This window comes from Hemicordylus capensis, chromosome 4 (genome assembly GCF_027244095.1).
Source record: "Hemicordylus capensis ecotype Gifberg chromosome 4, rHemCap1.1.pri, whole genome shotgun sequence".
Classification (NCBI taxonomy): Eukaryota; Metazoa; Chordata; class Lepidosauria; order Squamata; family Cordylidae; genus Hemicordylus; species Hemicordylus capensis.
In genome coordinates this window covers 175,848,018-175,867,290 of record NC_069660.1, presented here as the reverse complement: position 1 = coordinate 175,867,290, position 19,273 = coordinate 175,848,018, and the positions used below count along the sequence as shown (strand labels likewise).

Sequence of the window (19,273 nt, the reverse complement as noted above, 5' to 3'; positions counted from 1 at the left end):
AGCGATTCCACCAACTGCTGACAGGGGAAATGAAACTCTGCTGGGGCTGTGATAGCCCCGTATTTAGCACTGTCCCCGCCCCTTGTGTCTGATGGCAGATGCAGGGTGTGTGGCTTGGGGAGTGTGCATGGCTTGCACACATGAAGCAACACCCAGGGGGCGGGGGAGCCGTTGGTCAGACTTTGCCCCCCATCTCCCACCAAGTTCCCGACACCTTTGTTTCAGGGAATTGGATATGGTAGAAAGATGAGACAGCAGAGCATATTTGTTGTAGGCTTCAGCAGTATTTACTCTTAGGGCCTGCGTGTGGGGATTTTGTCATAGAGAGCCTTGGTAAATTTTACATTCAATTTTTTTTAATGCAAATACTGTGCCATCACTTGGTCCATGGTCTTGGTGCTCTTATTAAGGTAAAGTGTGCCGTAAAGTCGATTTTGACTCCTGTTGCCCACAGAGCCCTGTGGTTTTCTTTGGTAGAATATAGGAGGGGTTTGCCATTGCCTCCTCCCATGTAGTATGAGATTATGCTTTTCAGCATCTTCCTATATTGCTGCTGCCCGATATAGTACCAGCAGGGATTCGAACCAGCAACCTTCTGCTTGTTAGTCAAGCATTTCCCCACTGTGCCACTTAAGGTGGCTGGTGCTCTTATTAGCTTGTACAAAAACCATATAGGTTGGTTTTTCTGTGTAGTAGTGTTTGACAAGCAACAAACTTTGGCTGGCCCTGGTGGCCAACAAAAACTTTGTGGCTGCCAGGACCCTGCCCCTCCTCAAAAGAACAGGGTTTTATTCCTGACATGCTGTACCTCCAGTATGCAATGTGAGATCAGGGACATTCCCTCCTTCACTCCAAGCTTTAAACTGAGGGTCTGGGCTGAGGGATAATTCCTATCTTGTGATAGCAAGCATTAATTGTCCCCTTTGCTAAGCAGGGTCTGCCCTGGTTTACATTTGAATGAGAGGCATGTGTGAGCACTGTAAGATCCCCCTTAGGGGATGGGGTTGCTCAGCGAAAAGCACCTGCATGCTTGCATGCAGAAGGTTCTAAGTTCTCCCCTTGGCATCTCCAAGATAGGGCTGAGAGATATTCCTATCTTCGAAGATGGTGCTGGGGCTCAAAAGGGCTGTGTTTCTCTTAAAGGAGCCCCACCAGCACTGGGGAAAGTGCTGCACTTTGCAGTGGGTATGGGCACCTCTGCACAGTGCCAGGGAAGCTGTGCAGCATATTTGCTTCATCTGAAGCTTTGAACAGGCCTAACAATCAATTATATAGTAAAAAAAACCCTGCCAGTTTAAGACCAGAGTTAAGGCTATTTGTCCTGAAATGTTGGCAAAGCCTCCACAGGGCCAGGGGCAGTCACTCACAGTTTACCGGGGTGGGGGTTAACGGCAAGGTTGTGATGTTGAGGCCACCGGGGTAGGTCTCAGGTCAGGGCAGAGTGAAGGCTTGAGCAGGACTACCTATGAAGGCAGATACTAGGCAGCAGCAGGGTCTGGAGCCTAGTAATGGGTGGATACAGGAGTGATTTTTAAATTTAAATCAATAAAAATTTTAAAAGGTAACCAATGTTTCAAAAAAGAAATATGTGTTTGTATTCTTCTGTGGTGCCCAGTGAAATGGACATTGATATTTTTTTGGGCTCTAACTTACCCGGTTAGTTAGTAAATTTGTCAGATTGCCATAAGGACTTCTTGAATGGTCTCATGACAGAAAAGGAACTAGTGTGGATACTGTCAAAGGACTTCAAAATAATAATCCCTGGCAGTGATTCTTGATTATCACTAGAGGGCACCCCAGTTATAGCTTTGAACAGGCTTGACAGAAGCAAAGTATAGACCACAAGCAAGATGAAATCATGGATGAGCAGTAGCTGACAAGTCCTTCTCCCAGTATGAACCCTTTGGAAAATCTCCAAGATACCCCAAACCCACTATAGTATAACAGGAGCATAGGGCTCTGCCATCTAATTTTAATCCTGGGAAGGACTTTGACAGCTGAACTAAAACCAGATTGAGACAGTTATAGAAAACCTGAATTATCTGAGGGATCCAGGGTCTACTACTATGCATTCTATCACCTTGCCAAAGAATATCATATAGGCCGATAACTTCCTAGAATTTCTGGGTCGAGGGAGCATTTGTTTCAGAAGCAGGCGAATTACTGCTTTCAAAACTGCTACCAGAAACATTTTCTATCTCTTGACAAAGGGGACCAGCCTTTCCTGGCAAGATGTAACTAGCCAAGATAGGCAGATCTGAGCAGATAACTGACTGGATATTTAACAAGCATCCTGTTGGCATCCTTGGGTGATATCCAAAATTGATCCAAGAAGTACAACAAGCAGATGTCTGTTCCAGTCCAGAAAAACGTTATGATTTTCTACAGACTGAGCACCATGCTGTGATTTTATTATTTATTTAAAACACACCACTTTTCCAATCATTTATGGTGATTGTAGGTTGGATTAGTCTGAAAGGTCATTGGGCCCAATCTCATGTTGCAGAGCAGCATAAATCACACTTAACCTGTGCATTGATCATCCCACGTGGTCTAAGCCACAGTATAGACAGGGAGAGAACCAATACACTGCAGTAAGGCATCTGAAGAGGAAATAGCTCCAGAAGATTCAGACCAGGGAACCAAGCTTTATGTTAATTGGAAAGCATAGATGTGGTTGTGGGAAACCAGAATGCAATCATCTTTCTTTTCCTTGCTCACTGAAAAGGGCTTGGATACTGCCCCTCCCCACAGGTGATAAATGTTGTGACAGTGCTGACTGATTGAGTACTATGCCTGTGATTTTTGATCCAGTGTAGGGAATTCTCAGTGCTGAATGCAGAGATCCAGCCCTGGGAATGCTTTTACAAAGCACAATTTTTGTGTGCATAGTTCCTGTTGTAGGAGGAAATGTGCCCATGGTGTTGAGCTTATGGCTTGCTTCAGACAATCCAACAAGCCAAGGTTTGGATTGTGAAGGCAAGCTAAAGGAGTGCTGAGCCCGTGTGTTCCCTCAGCTTGGGCACAGATTTGTAACGGAGGAATCCTCATTTGTTAAGCCACAGTTCTCTGTATTGTTTGAACCTGGGAACTGTGGTTTAACTGCAGTTTACAAACCAAGGCATGAAACTGGAATTAGCAAAGTGAGAAAGGTGCACACAGGCTTGGCATTTCTTTGACTTGCTTTCACAGGTTAACAAACTATGATTTGTTGGATCATCAGGACTGGAATGCATCACCCTTGCTAGGTGGGAGTGCTTAAGAGAATTCACGGAACTCACGGAACCATGAAGGAGAAAAATAAACCCAACCCATGAACAGAATGCTCACCACTCTAAATTAATAATAAAAGTAACATTGAAGTATATACTAAACTTAATGTAAAGTTTAATCAAAACAACCACTGTGTAACCAAAAACCAGTACACATGCAGTAAACTGTATGACTGGAAACATCCTATACAGAAAAATCAACCAGCCAGACATCTGTAACCAAATGTATAAACAATAAAATGCAACACACATATAAAGACGTTTAGTTATAAACTCCATTAGAGAACCCAAGGTCTTTTAGACCCCTAAAAGACCTTGAGTTCTCTAATGGAGTTTACAACTAAACATTGTTATATGTGTGTCGCATTTTATTGTTTATACATGTTGGTTACAGATGTCTGGCTGGTTGATTTTTCTGTATAGGATGTTTCCAGTCATACAGTTTACTGCATGTGTACTGGTTTTTGGTTACACAGTGGTTGTTTTGATTAAACTTTACATTAAGTTTAGTATATACTTCAATGTTACTTTTATTATTAATTTAGAGTGGTGAGCATTCTGTTCATGGCAGGGTGGATTTGATTTAAATCACTAGCAGGGTGGATAAAAATCAATGATTTTTTTTAAAAAATAAAAAAATGGATTTTTTTGATTTAAATCGGATTTTTTTGATTTTTTTTAAAAAATCATTGATTTTTATCCACCCTGCTAGTGATTTAAATCGTGATTTAAATCATGATTTAAATCAGTTTGATTTAAATCAAATCCACCCTGGTTCATGGGTTGGGTTTGTTTTTCTCCTAGATGGGAGTGCTTGGCATAAATAGAAATAACCTCTATTTATGCCAAAATAATTACACAGAATAATCACACAGAATAGCAGTACTTCTATTTATCCAGGCATCTGGGTGTCCATTTTGATGTCTGGGTAAGCCTTGAAAATAAGTTCTTAGAATTACAAACCTTTATTCACCTGCCTACACGTGTATAATCATGTAAGTTATTTATGGTATTTCAGCAACCTGAAAGAAAGAAGTTATGAGTTCTTTTCCAGTTTACAGAAGTTTCCTGCTCAGTTGCCTGGAGGAATTCTTTACTTCTCTTATTCAACCAGGCAAGTGACTGGGTCTATTAACATGAGCGCGCATGAGGTTGGGGTAGGGGTCAGGCTTCAACCTACCTTCCCGTAAACGACCGCTCTGAGCCCCTGTGGTGCGCAAGCCACTTGTTCATACAACCAGTGCTGCTGGGAGCAGGGCAGGTAAACAGAGGCCAGGACTCATTGTCCTAGCCTCCGAGAATCCCACAGTACACCGAGCTGCAGTGCACTGGGAGATTCTCCCAGGGGATGGGTGCTTTAGGTGCCTGTCTCTGTGTCACTATGAGCTGCAAGCAGCTTGTGCTGGACCACAATCCCGGGACCTGGGTTAAGGGCACGTTTGCACCCTTAACCTCGGCTAAGAACCAGGCTTTGGCACTGGGTTTAGTGCTGCAGCACCGCTGGGATCCATGCAGTTCTCACAGCCTAGGCTTGGCTGCTTATGATAACAGTCTTACGATGTACTAATTCTGGGAAAGCTGTGCGTGGCCTATAACGAAACCCAACCTTCTTATGTTTGAATAATATGATGAGGTATAAAGTTTGGACTGTAGGATCTGAAGTGATACTGCCTTCCAGGAAAAATACTAAAGGAAAGTTTGTGCCATCGAGTTGACTCCTGGCGACCACAGAGCCTTGTGGTTTTCTTGGTAGAATACAGGAGGGGTTTACCATTGCCACCTCCCATGCAGTCTGAGATGATGCCTTTCAGCATCTTCCTATATCACTGCTGCCCAGTATAGGTGTTTCCCATAGTCTGGGAAATATACTAGTGGGGATTCGAACTGACAACCTCTTGCTCCCTAGGCAAGTTGCTTCCCCGCTGTGCCATTAGGTGGCTTAGGTAACAATTATTTTATTAAGAGATTGCAAAGAGATCATGTGTCTCTCATTCTGTGGCTGCACTTCTAAATCAGTTATGTATGTTTGACTTCCAAACAATTTGAACACTTCTACCAGATCTGTAAACTAGCCATTATATCTCTTGCCACTTCTAGTATAGTATTCTCTTTCTGCTGCCTTTTATATTTTTGTGGAGATTTTAATGCTAAATGTGAATGTCGACAATACTAACCCCTTCTCACATATTTCTCTTTTTTAACAAAAAAAACTCTTTCAGATGCCGTGGATGGAAGTGAGCTTAAGCAGTTTTTTGAGATTAACTATTCTCAAATTTATTTTATCTTCTATGAAAATTTCATAACACTGGAAACTAGCTTGAAACAAAAAGGTAAGCATTTTTAGATGTATCGTTCACCCTCAAATAGTGAAAGCTTTTAAGTTGCTTATTAGTGTCCAATATGAACTTTGTTCCAGATCTAGAAAGCAACTTCTCTGTCCACACCAAATATGTTCATTAACTAAATAGACAGTTGTATGCCAAAACAAAACGCTAAGAATTTGGAAAGTTCAGCAAATCTGATATGCCTTGGTTGGATATCTTTGGTTTGCTCTCAATAATTGGCTGTCTTTGCAAGTAGTTTGACCAGGCACGTGTCCCACTTAATCAATCTAGTCTGGGAAATGCTTACATTTTAAAAGAACATGTGGGGCTATTTGTAGAAAGGGTATATAGCCTTGAGTAAGTTGAGAAGATAACAGAGCTCTCCCCCTCCCCCAGTTTTCTGACATGATGCTCTCAAGTTGTTAGAGCTTTTTGCTTTGAAAAAAGGGAGAACAATGCGTGGGTGAGATGATGGTGTTAGGAAGAAGGATTTAAGTTAATTAAGTGCTGGGAAACACTTATCTCAGAATGTTCTAAGTCTGTACAAAGGGATAGGTTCCACTTGAACTAGATTGCAACCAGACTGTTTCCACTTAATATCAAAAAGGTCAGAGAGCAGCTTTTAAACTGATTTTGTGGGAAAAACCAAGTGGGATCATCCAGTTTGCAATGCCTTGTCCTTAAGGGATCATAGTGTAAATTTTCCAGATTGCTTATGTAGGGTAAAACTTGAAAACAAGCATCTAGAAAGATGTGGGAGAAATCCTGGAGAAAATGTACGTTCAAAGGGTGTTTGGAGAGGGATACAATAATGCAGTAGGTATCTAAAAGGTGTCAAAAGCCTCCAAGTTTAGATGTCAGAGCTGAAGTGTTAGGTAAAGTGTGCAATAGAGTCGGTTTTGACTGCTGGTGACCACAGAGCCCTGTGGTTGTCTTTGGTAGAATACAGGAGGGGTTTACCATTGCCATCTCCCGTGCAGTATGAGATGATGCCTTTCAGCAACTTCCTATATTGCTGCTGCCTGATATAAGTGTTTCCCATAGTCTGGGAAACATTCCAGCGGGGATTCAAACCGGCAACCTCTGGCTTGATAATCAAGTCATTTCCCCGCTGTGCCATTAGGTGGCTGAAGTGATTAATACTTAGTACTAAATAGGCACATAGATGCAGTGAGTATATTTGAAATGGAGATACAGGTGGACCTTGTCATCCACAGAATGTCGGGAAAAAGACACCTGACCTCAGCACATGCTTTGGGCCAAGTAGAATTTTTTGGGGTCACATTTTATTGGCTCTGGTGTGGTCTTTTTTCCACCTACTTCTCACTGACTCTAATTGTTAGGTTGTCATTGTTGTATGTTTGGTCACTTTGCAGGTGAGTGCAGGTTGGGGTAGGTTGTCTAAGTTTAGTGTCTGACTGGAGGACCATTTAAAGCGAGTAGGCAAGCTGAGGGACAGCCCTTGCAGATTTTGCAGCCCTTGGGCTGGGATCTGCCCCTGCTCGGAAGCTGACACATTCAGAGTTGTGTGGCCTGGGTGGGGTAAGGGCTGGTTGGCCTCCCCTCAGCAGGGTTAAAACCTCACGGTTGTGATGACGTCCGGACTTGGCGCCGGGCTGAATCAACAGCCAATCCTTCTCCCTTTGTTGGGCAGCCCTCCTCATGAGACTGACTCACAGAGAGGGTACCCACACTCTAATTGTAAATACCTCATTGCAGGTTATTGTAATTAATTAATAAAAGTGGCACTAGTTCATCCAATCACATGTGTCGTGTTGTGGAGACTGGGTGTGCAATGAAGAATTATGCCTTGGAACAGATGGTCATGGAAGTGGAAACATAGGAGACTGCCATATACTGAGTCAGACCATTGGTCTATCTAGCTCAGTATTGTCTTCACAGACTGGTAGCGGCTTCTCCAAGGTTGCAGGCAGGAATCTCTCTCAGCCCTATCTTGGAGAAGCCAGGGAGGGAACTTGAAACTTTCTGCTCTTCTCAGAGCGGCTTCATCCCCTGAGGGGAATATCTTGCAGTGCTCACACTTCTAGTCTCCCTTTCATATGCAACCAGGGCAGACCCTGCTTAGCTATGGGGACAAGTCATGCTTGCTACCAAGTGTTGTTGACTTACCTAGAAACAAAGCCCACAGTGCATGCTATCAAATTCAATATATATGCATGGAAAATTGCCCAGAAAGTCAAGCATGGTCAGATTTAATTTCAAAAAGGAAAATTTGTAGATTGGTGCTCAACTTTATTTGTGAGTAACATCTTGTGTGAGGGTGCAGCTTGGATCAAGGTGTGGGGGTAGGGGGAATTTTACTCTTTACTTCCATGGCATTTCCCCAACAAAAATAGCATTCCTGAAGCAGCTATTTAATTCTGAAAGTGTAATTATAGTTGCTTTGCACGTGTGATGTTTGGCAGGAAAACGACATAGAAGTGAAGGGTGAAAAAACTCTCACCTACATGCTGTGGTCGTGATATGAGCTGTGCCCCCACACGCCTGCTACTTGCAAGTAAAGTTCAGCACCTAACTATTGCAGATACATTTAATTTCACATGTATCTTCGCCCTCTAAAATGAGTGGATTAGTTAATTTAAAAGAAAGTTGAAGGGGAGAGTGAAGAGAGTTGCATCTCTCCAAGGATGTTTGAAGATTATTTAAAACTCCAATTACAGATACTCAGCTGGAATGTATACCACAGATTAGGAAGCGTACCAGCTAGTCCAGGAGGATGTTAATAAGGTTAATGAGCTGAATCAAGGGAGCTACACAGGGTAAGAAAGCTTCCTTTTAAAAGCAAGTCTAGCCCAAATGGAAAGGGGGCAAGTGGGAAAGGAGCACATACTGTAGCAAAATAAATGTAAGCGAATGGGGGGGGAGTACGAGGAGCATATTGCTAAACGCTGTAAAGAGAAGTAACAAAAACTTGTTTCAATGTAAATATTAAGCTGGTCTAAGGACCATAATAAATTTACTTACTTACTATTTCAATGTTTCAAAAACATGAAACCAGACACAGGTGACAGGATCATTAGGCAACTCAATCTGCTGTAGTTTTTGTGCCTCTTAGCATATGAAATCCCAGATAAGGGTTTATAGAACCGGTTCAAATCAAACCAGGTCCAATTTGAACTGGCCTGGTTCGACTGGTTTGAGCTTGAACCGGACTGCCCCCTGTGTTTGGTCTGAACACAGACTGCCGGTCTGTGTTCAGCTCGAACCAGTTCAGCCTGGCTTGACCCAGTTCGAGGGGCTTGTAAAGGAGAATCTAGTGAGGAATCCCCTTTACAAGCAAAGGGGCCTCCTTTTCTACCTCTAAAGGGGTTAAAAGGGTGGGTGGGCAAGAGGGCACCTTACCGCCGTTGGTGGGGCGTAGTGTTCCCTCTAAGGTGTGCGAACATGTGTGCACACATAATTTTTTTTATGTCCATTCTTAATTTTAGATCCTGCTTAGGATTAATCAGGAAGGTCCCACTCTGAATATACGTGTGCACACACTGCTTTGATAGCGCTGCCCAGAACAAGCCTCATTCCGCACACAGATGAAAAAAATTAGAACCCTGGCAGGGTGGTGGCTCCTTGGCGGCCACCCCTCTAGGCCCTGATGGCACTTCTCTCAGCAGTTCAGGCTGGCAGTGGCCTGGTTCCGTCCTCTGTGCATGTGTGAAGGTCATACAAAGGGCCTCTGCGCATATGCGGATGCAGGAACTGGGCTGTCATTGGCCCATGCTGCTGCAGGGGGGAGTGCTAGAGGGGTCGCCAGGCTGCTGGCCTTAAGATGCCCTCTCGCTTGCCCTTTGAACCACGTTAGAGGTAGGAATCCTCTTTTCTTTACAAGCATAGCCCCTCAAGTTGGGCCAAACTGGTTCAGCCTCATGAACTGAACCACTGGCTGGTTCCAACAAACTAGTTCATGGACCAGCGGTTTGGTTCAAATTTGAACAGAGCTACTGAGAATGGTTCCGTGCGCACCCCTAATCCTGGCCTCTGAACTGGGGTTAGGAGTGCTTTAAATAGCAATAATCATTCAAGAAATAATAGTGATGTGAATTAGCAGGTAGTGCTGGGTTCAAGGCTTCCAGTAAATTCTGACTGATACAGGTTTTTTAAAAAAAAGCATACTTAATGTACCAACTAAATGCTTTCAAAATAAAAAAAGCATAGTTTCCTAGTCTCAGTTTTTACTGTACAGTACCTTGAGAGTGTACATACACCACAGGCATTTTAAACAGTATAAAGACTTCATTGGAGCCAACTACAGATGTGCAATCAATTTTTGAAACTGAGCTCTAATGTAGTATGGGTTGCTTGGCTTTCCAATCTAAGGGCTATTCATATCTCCAAGTTTTCTAGCCTCTGCATCTCTCTTCACACCTCCTACATGCACAGCCTCCTTTGCTCCTTCATACCCACTCTTTATTCTGTTCATCAGTCCACTTCTTCAACTGTACACCCTTCTGTTCCTAAAACAAAGCTTAGCTCAGGCCAGTTTGTAGGCTTTAAGCTGAAGTATTTTTTTTAAAAAAAATGTTCCAAGCAGAAATCTAGATTTATTACTGTGTGTTGACAGTACAACAGCTCTCCTCCATAATACTCCAGGGGCCAAGCACTTGTATAAACTATATATACACTATATACATGTGAATTCTGAATCATCATTATGAGAAACTTAGATAATTTCTGTTTATGAGCTGATTCATGACTGCACTGAATGTAAAAGCTGTAACTCCTTTGAGATTTTATTATATTGGTGCATACTACAGTCTTAATCGTTAATGACAAGAAACATTATTTTCCCCCACAGGAAATAAATCACAAAGGGAGGAGCTGGACTCTATTCTCTTTCTTTTTGAAGTAAGTTATAACATTTCAGTATTTACTCATTATAGATCTTTCACAGTGCTTACAGATATGTTCTCTTTCTAGCAAACTTTTATCTTCCCCTAATCAGCACACTGAGATTGCTTTATGAATATTTGACACTACTTGAGAAGCCATCCCTTGATCTGATAAATTGTAGGGATGTGAACAAAATGGATTTTGTGTTTTGTTTTGAGCTCGAAACAAAATGCAGACAGTGAAAATGTTCCGAGTCGAAACGTTTCACACATTCCTAGTAAATTCTGACAACTTTTGGCCAGTCTGCCATTCTTTGACAAGGTGCTCCAGAAGTGGTGGTGACCCAGCTCCAAGGATTCCTGGATGAAACAAACTGTCTTAACCCATTTCAGTCTGGCTTTCATCTTAGTTTTGGAACTGAAACTGCCTTGGTTACTCCATGCTTATGCTTGGAGCTGTGCAGAGGGAGTACATCTCTATTGGTTCTGCTGCATCTCTCAGTAACTTTTGACAACATTGACTGTGGTATCCTTCTGTCTTGTGGGGATGAAGTTAGAAGGCTGTGTGTGTGTGGTGTTCTTTTCAGTGGTTCCATTCCTTTGTTCCAGCAAGTAGTGCTGGGAGAATCATGCTGAATCATCATCATGATTCATCATGAATCATCATGGCCACTAGTTTATGGCATTCTGCAGAGTTCTGTTTGGACCCTCATGCTATTTAACATCCATATGAAACTACTGAGGGAAGTCATCCAAGGGTTTGCTGTTGGTTGCCACCAATATGCAGCTGATAAAGGTAAAGTGACCCCTCGAGTTGGTGTCAACTTCTGGCGACCACAGCCCTGTGGTTTTTCTTTGGTAGAATACTGGAGGGGTTTACATTGCCACCTCCCGCGCAGTATGAGATGATGCCTTTCAGCATCTTCCTGTATCTCTGCTGCCCAACATAGGTGCTTCCCATAGTCTGGGATACCAGTGAAAATTTGAACAGGCAGCCTCATGCTTGCTAGGCAAGTCATTTCCCGCTGCACCATTAGGTGGCTGTCATGCAGCTGATACCTAGCTTTATATAACTGTGACAGCCAGAGATGCAGTAGATGTAGTGTTTGGAGGCCCTGAGGGGTTAAATGTGGGTTAACAAACTGAAATTGAATCCAGGCAAGACAGAGGCTCTTCTGATCAGGAGAACTGCTGCTTCGGGGTTGGTGTACTAGCCTGTTCTTGATGTGATAGCACCTGCCTTGAAGGAGCAGTTCTGGAGTTTGAGAATCCTCCTTGAACCAGCATTATACCTGGATGTAGTGGTGTGCACGGAACCGCCTACTGCGGTCTGGCACTGGGGTGGAGGGGTACCTTTAAGGGCGGCGGGAGGGTTTACTTACCCCTCCCGCCGCTTTTCTGCTTGCTGCCGTAATCCTAAGTGTAATTGGGGAGGCAGGATACCTCCCTGCCGCCCCTTCCTCGATGTTGCTGGGAAAACTCCCAGCAGTCCTTTGCGCACGCAAAGGACTGCTGGGAGTTTTCCCAGCAACATCGAGGAGGGGGCGGCAGGGAGGTATCCTGCCTCCCCAATTACACTTAGGATTACGGCGGCAAGCAGAAAAGTGGCGGGAGGGGTAAGTAAACCCTCCCGCCGCCCTTAAAGGTACCCCCCCACCCGAACCGGACCGCCCAGGTCCGGACCGGTCCGGAGGCTATTTCAATGGCCTCCGGACCGGTCCGGGCCCATCCCTACCTGGATGCCCATGTGTCTGCTGTGGCTCAGTGGGTTGTTGCTCAGCTTCAATTGGTGCGCCACTTGCACCTGTTCTTGAATCAGTCGGACTGGCTAGAGCAGGGCTGCACAACTTCGGCTCTCCAGCTGTTTTTGGACTACAGCTCCCATAAACCCCAGCCACAGTGTCCAGTATCCAGGGATTATGCAAATTGTAGGCCAATGTCTGCAGGAGAACCAAAGATGTGCAGCCCTGAACTAGAGTGAGCCATGCTTTTGCGGCATCTAGGTTGGATTACTGTAATGCATTTTATGTGAGTCTGCCCATGAAGACCCTTCAGAAGCTCTCGTCCAAAATGGAACTTGACAAAGTTTAGATTCATGGACCATATAATAACCAGTCTTACAGAAGCTGCATTGCTTACCAGGAGCAATTCAAGGTACTGGTGATTGCTTTTAAAGCTCTTCATAGTTTTAAACCATGGTAGCTGAAGGATTGCCATCTCCTGCATGAATCTGACCAGAGATGGCCTCCTGCATTTGACAACCTTGCAGGGTAAGGCTTTCTCTGTTGTGGTCCCCACCCTTTGCAATGCTCTCCCAAGCAAGGCTCAGTTGGCTCCCTTTCCCCCGTTATAGTCAGCTAGTACAGGCTGTTTTATTTAGAACAATGCTGGAGGAAGAGTTGTGATGAATCTGACCGAACATGGTCTAGAGCCCATTTTAGGAACTATTCCGTGGTGGTGGGGAGGCATTGCTCCAGACATCCTCCCAGTTAATGGGGTGAACCATCTACAGCCCATTGTTATCATTTTGCATGTCACTTTGCAGATAGTTGCTCGCATTTGTGCTGGTTTGGACTTCAGGCAGTTCTGGCAGACGTGCGTCAGGTACCATCTGGTCCTATTGTGCTGGATTCTTTTCAGTTAGTGCAGCCTAGGATATGGACAAGATCCTGAACAGTGTGCGGGCAACATCATATGCTCTTCCCCTTGCCCCTCATGGCTAATAAAATCTGTCAGGGAGGATAGAGGCAGATGGTTGGAGGCTATAATTAATGTTTCATTAAGGGAGGGCAAGATACCACCATGCCTTAAGGAGGCGATAGTAAGACCATTATTGAAAAAGCCCTTCCTCAGTCCCTCCAACCTGGATAACTATAGACCTGTTTCTTATCTTCTCTTTTTGGGCAAGGTGATAAGAGCGTGTGGTGGCGTCTCAGCTGCAGGGGGATTTGGATGAAACCGATTATCTAGAAACTTTTTGTTACTCCAGCAGATGACCTACACTGGGAATTAGTTAGGGGGAGTGTGTCCCTGTTGGTTCTGTTGGACCTCTCAGTGGCATTCGATACCATTGACCATGGCATCCTTCTGGACTGCCTCTCAAGTAAGGGCCTTGGAGGCACTGCTTTGGAGTGGCTTCGGTCCTTTCTGGGGAGGGGGGGAGGATTCTAGGGGGACTACTGCTCGGCTCATTGGCTGTTGGCTTGTGGGGTCTCGCAGGGTTCGGTTTTGCCCCCATGCTGTTTAATATGTACATGAAAGTGCTGGGAGAGGTTATCTAGGATTTGGACTGAATTGTCAGCAATATGCAGATAACACTCAGCTTGTCACCTGATCCTAGGGAGTCAGTAGATGTCCTGAATCAGGGGCTGGAGGCAATGATGGGTTTGATGTGGGCTAATAAACAGATTGAATCCAGGCAAGACAGAGGTGCAGTTGGTCAGTAGGAGAGCCAACTGGGATGAGGGGATTTGACCAGTTCTGGATGGGGTTGCATTCTCCTTGTAAAAGCAGGTGCACAGCTTGGGGGTATTGCTGGACTCAGCTCTGCTCTTGGAAGCTCAGGTGGAGGCGGTGGCCAGGGGTGCCTTTTCATGGCTTCAGCTAGTGTGCCAGCTGCATCCCCAAAGAAACAAAAGCAAAGTGTGCCAAAAGTAAGGCACTTCTATATCTCTCTAGTGCCATTCAGGCACTACATAGAGCCCTTGGAAAAGGCAGCAAGGCAAAACAAATAATTTTATTTTATTTACAATATTTGTGTTTTTTCAACAGACAACTAGGTCAAAGAAGCTTACATAATAAAAATAGTTATCAAAAATCCTAATGCAAAGTTGAATTTTTTAAAAAGAACTATAGCTATTATAAAAGTAAACTCAGAAATAATTTGGGATATTAACACAAAATGATGATAGATTCAGACTAAACAAGGATTGACACAGGCATAAACATATAGCCTACCCAGTGTGGATGAGATTCTCTCTGCCATCTCACATTAGTAACGAACATATGAAGCGTAGTGCAGTGAGCCGTCTAACTCCACCTCACACTCTCAGTGTAATCACTGAAGCACAACAGGTCCTAGATACCCAGTCAAATTTGTTTTACACTCAGTTACAAATTGAGGGAGTGAGCAATCCACCCATCACTATTTAGAATATTTATTAAAAGATTTATATCCTGCACCTTCGTAAGTTCCAAGGTGGCTTACAATATTTAAAACTATTTATTTGTTTATTTGTTCAATTTTTATACCACCTTTCATTAAAACAAACTCAAGGCAGTTTACAAAACATTGAACACAGTAGACTATAAAAATTACACAATAAAAATATTAAAATGGAATATAAAAATACGAAGTGTAAAAAACATACACAATATAACCATAAGATACAAGGCAGCTGTAACAAAAAATATTCATCTAAAATCCTGGGTAAAAAGCCAAGATTTTACTTGCTTTCTAAAAATTGTGATGGACACTGAGGAGCGGATGCCCACTGGGAGAGCATTCCAGAGTCTTGGGGCAACAACTGAGAAGGCCCTGTCCTGTGTGCATGACAGCCAAGCCTCCTTCATTGTCGGCACATGGAGCAGGGCCTCCTCTGATGACACGAGGGCCGTGTCCCTCTCTTGGTCCTTTTAGATCTCTCAGCGGCTTTTGACGCTATTGATCATGCTATCCTTCTTGACTGCCTACATGGGTTGGGTATCGGGGGCACTGTTCTACAGTGGTTCCATTCATACCTTAGCGGATGTGTCCAGTCGGTATGCATTGAGGACAGGTGTTCTGACCCATGGCCACTCCTTTATGGAGGTCCCCAGGGTTCAGTTCTTACCCCTATCCTTTTTAACATCTATGTGAAGCCGCTGGGTCAGGTCATTCGCCAGTTTGGGGTGAGATTCCATCAGTACGCTGATAATACTCAGCTATATATTGCCATCCCAGACCATCCTGGGGATGCTGTTTCTGTTCTCGCTCAATGTCTGGAAGCTGTTAAGAACTGGATGACTCAAAATAAGTTCAGATTAAACCACACTAAAACTGAGCTGCTCTTATCCAGCCCTCGTAATGGTCAACAGTTGGATCTAAACCGTTTTTTAGATGGGGTGGCGCTACCCCCAAAGGAGCTTGTCCGTGACTTGGGAGTTCTTTTGGACTCGCGCCTCCTGCTTGAACAGCAGGTGGAGACTGTGGCAAGAAGTGCATTTGCCAAGCTTCATCTGGTTCACCAATAACGCCCTTATCTTGATCAGCAGGCACTAATGACAGTGACTCATGCCCTTGTTATCTCCCGCTTAGATGACTGCAACACACTTTACCTAGGGTTACCTTTGAAGACAATCGGAAAGCTTCAGTGGGTCCAGAATGCAGCGGCTTGCCTGATTATGGGTGCCAAAAGATATGATAGGGTAACACCTCTCCTGCAGTCGCTGCACTGGTTACCCATTCGCTTCCAAATTCAATTCAAAGTTCTGGTTCTTACCTTCAAGCCTTGTGGGGCTTGGCGCCTGTTTACCTACAGAATCACCTCTCCCATCCAGTTACATCCCGTCCTGTTAGATCATTTCAGATGACCCTTTTGTTGGTCCCTGATTTTCAAGAGGTTTGGAGTTCTAGGACCCACGAAAGGGCTTTTTCGGTTGCTGCCCCACTTCTTTGAAATTCTTTTCCCCTTCAGATTCATCTAGCTCCCTCTTTATTGGTCTTTAAATCCTTACTGAAGACCTTTCTTTTCTGCCGGGCATTTGCCCTGTAGTTTACTCCATTTTCTTTCCATTATCTATTCTAGTTTGTAATTTTTAGTGTAATTTTTGATTGTAGTATTTAATGTTACTTTATTTACATGTTATTGTACACCACCCGGAGTCTTTGGAGTGGGCGGTATATTAAATGCTTCTAATAAATAAATAAATGATCATCAAGCGAGCAGGCAGTCTCTCAGGTATCCAGGGCCCAAACCGTTAAGGGCTTTAAAGGTCAAAACCAGCACCTTGAATTGGTCCCAGAAACAAATTGGCACTTTGAAAGAGCTAGCCAATGTAGTTCTTTCAAAATGTTAACTTGCTAAATAGGATTAGTAAAGCTTGGTATCTGGAGTCAGAGCTAAACTGCAACCCAGCTTAGTAAACACATTTTACAAAACATTTGCATAATTACTGTACCTTTTAGAACACTTGCTCCTGTGTGAGGAATATTTGATAAAATCTCTCACATTAGCTTTCAGTATCTAAGGGGTCAGAGATAAGGAATGCTTTACATAAAAATATTTGTATAAGGGACCTATCCCTCAGCCCACATGTCTATTCTGTTAATGATGATAGACGAGGCAGTCTTTTGGGTAATGGATTGCCCGTTGATTGCTTCTGCCAGCCCACTAACTCCCCCAAACCTCATGTGGCAGCAATGGTGGCTACCATTTTCTGACCTCAGTCTCTTTACCTTTGCCTGTTCCTGGCCTTTCTGAAAACCTAGAGAAGGGAGTGAAAGAGGGAGTGTGCTGGTATAGAGTAGTACTCTGCTTTCCTTGCTTCCTTGTCCACTCCTTTCCTTTTGCATTTGGAAGGTCAGAGGCAGCCAGCATACTCCTAGGTGTTGTAAGTGGGAGGGAGACTAACAGTCTGATGGTGGGAGTGGGAAGAGGGAGCCTTGTTATTTGAGGAAGGTGGGTGCATAGTGAGCTCTGCATGCTGCATGAAAGATCTGAGAAGGGGGTGGGATTGTAGATGGGAAAACTGGTGTATGGCATGCTCTGCCACACAAAGATGTTGAAACACAAGGTATAAATGTGTTAAATACATGAACTGTATACCTGTTAACCTAATTGATTAGCAGGTAGAAATAATGGAATTGAGAGGCACAGATAGATACAAGACTGCCACAGAACTGAGCTGTCCTGAATGTCCCATGTCTATTCTTGAAACTGCTATGTGGTAGTTTTGAACACAAATAGTAGTAGATTTAACCCATTCTTATGCTGACCATGACTTGAAGTACAGTAGCTGCCACATATGAATCTTCTCATTGCAGTGAGGCAGACAAGGTTTCCTGGGGATCTAACAGAAGATAAGGATAAAAGAATAGTAGTAGTAGTGTTTACCATTTATATAGCACTTTAGGGTGCTCAAAATACTTCACATGTTATCTCAGCAGCCCTTACAACAATTGTTTATGAAGGAATCCTAGGTTCACAAGTTGTGCAGTTTTAGGAAGGCAGAACCAATCCACCTGAACTGCTGTGTAGGAGTGTGCACGGAACTGTGGAGCTGCAGTCTGGCACTGGGGTGGGGGGTTCCTTTAAGGGCGGGGGAGGGTTTACCTACCCCTCCCGCCGCTTTCCCCCATCTGGCGCCCTATTTTCTTTGGTAATTGGGGTGGCAGGATACCTCCTTGCCGCCCCTTCTCCAGGCGCTTGGCTGCAGTGCAAAAGGCTTTTAGAAGCCTTTTGGGCCTGCACGCAATTTCTTTAGAAGCTTTTAAAAAAGCCTTTTGCAGCAAAGCGTTAGAAGGGGCGGCAGGAAGATATCCTCATGCTGCTGCCCCGATTACTGAAGAAAGTTCGGGTGCGCACGTAGCCTTTTGCACTAAGCGGGGGAAGGTAAGGAAGGAAGCGGGGGAAGGTGCATTCACTGCACCGATTATTAAAGAAATTGCGTGCGGGCCCAAAAGGCTTCTAAAAGCCTTTTGGACTGCAGCCAAGCACCGGGAGAAGGGGCGGCAGGGAGGTATCCTGCCACCCCAATTACTAAAGAAAATACGGCGCCGGACGGGGCAAAGCGGCGGGAGGGGTAAGTAAACCCTCCCCCGCCCTTAAAGGAACCCCGCCCCCCATCCACCTGAATCCAAACCGCCCATGTCCGGACCGGTCCGGAGGCCTTTAGAATGGCTTCCGGACCAGTCTGGGCACATCACTACTGCTGTGGACTTGCAGTAAAGCCCTGGTGATAATGCTTCGAATAGTCCTCCTATTCCCTGGAAGAGCTAGTCGGAACACAAACTAATAACTGATGTTCAATCTGTAACGCATGCTTCCAGAGCATGGGCAGGCTATTGGAAGCATTTGCATTCTTGTGCAAATACCCCAAACCACCAGGGCTTTACTGCAAGTCCACAGTTTGCAGTAGTGCAAGTAGATCAACCAAGAGCCCACAGCAGTGTTGGTGGATCAGCTCCACCCTCCTAACACTGTGCAACTTGTGGGCTGGTTATGGAGTTGAGCAGGTGGTACTCAAATTACAGGAGGGCCAGAGAGGGCCCAACCTCATTAGCTTTTGTACTGGCCCATTAGCTACTATTCTTAGAAGGTACAGAGGGAATGTAATTTGCCTCAGATTGGAGGTTGAGTGGGCTTGTGGGTTTATTTCCCACCCCTATAACTTGAGCACTAGGGTAGAGGGCTTTGGGAATTGCCTATAGCCTCTTACTAAGTGCACTTAGCCACTGCCACACCACCATGTTGAATTAGGTTTCTTAATCTTAGGTTATAAATAGTTTTTAAACCAATAAATTTTGGCACATACAGAATTGAAGCAACCTTAAATAGCATTCTAAATTAGTAAGACTGTTTAATCAGTTCCCCTTACATGTTGAGATGCTTCTGGATTGTTCATATATTAAAAACAATATAATCTGTTAACAAGTCAGCCCCTTGTACAAGTCAAGTTACACTGCAAATTATTCTTAGTCATGTACTAGGTCTAGAGGAGAAAAGGCTACAGATAAAACTAACAGATACCCTGTTGTGTTGCTTAGTAATACCTAATTTCTATTTCAAGTGTGTTAATGGATTTCCATATAAATGTAGTAAAACACAAAAAAGAATATTCAACACTATGGGGT

The 19,273-nt window shown here is 44.1% G+C and overlaps 1 protein-coding gene across 9 annotated transcripts in view; it reads left to right on the top strand.

Moving 5' to 3' along the window:
• RALGAPA2 (Ral GTPase activating protein catalytic subunit alpha 2) overlaps positions 1-19,273 on the top strand; it is a 343,889-nt gene that overhangs the window by 17,231 nt on the left and 307,385 nt on the right. For all 9 annotated transcript variants that reach the window (XR_008306232.1, XM_053246348.1, XM_053246346.1 and 6 more), the window contains exons 2-3: positions 5,492-5,602; positions 10,407-10,456. Coding sequence is in view for 6 of the 9 variants with exons in the window: in XM_053246348.1 (XP_053102323.1) it covers positions 5,492-5,602; positions 10,407-10,456 (161 nt within the window). In the remaining 3 variants the exon portion in view is untranslated. The remainder of the gene's footprint in view (positions 1-5,491; positions 5,603-10,406; positions 10,457-19,273) is intronic.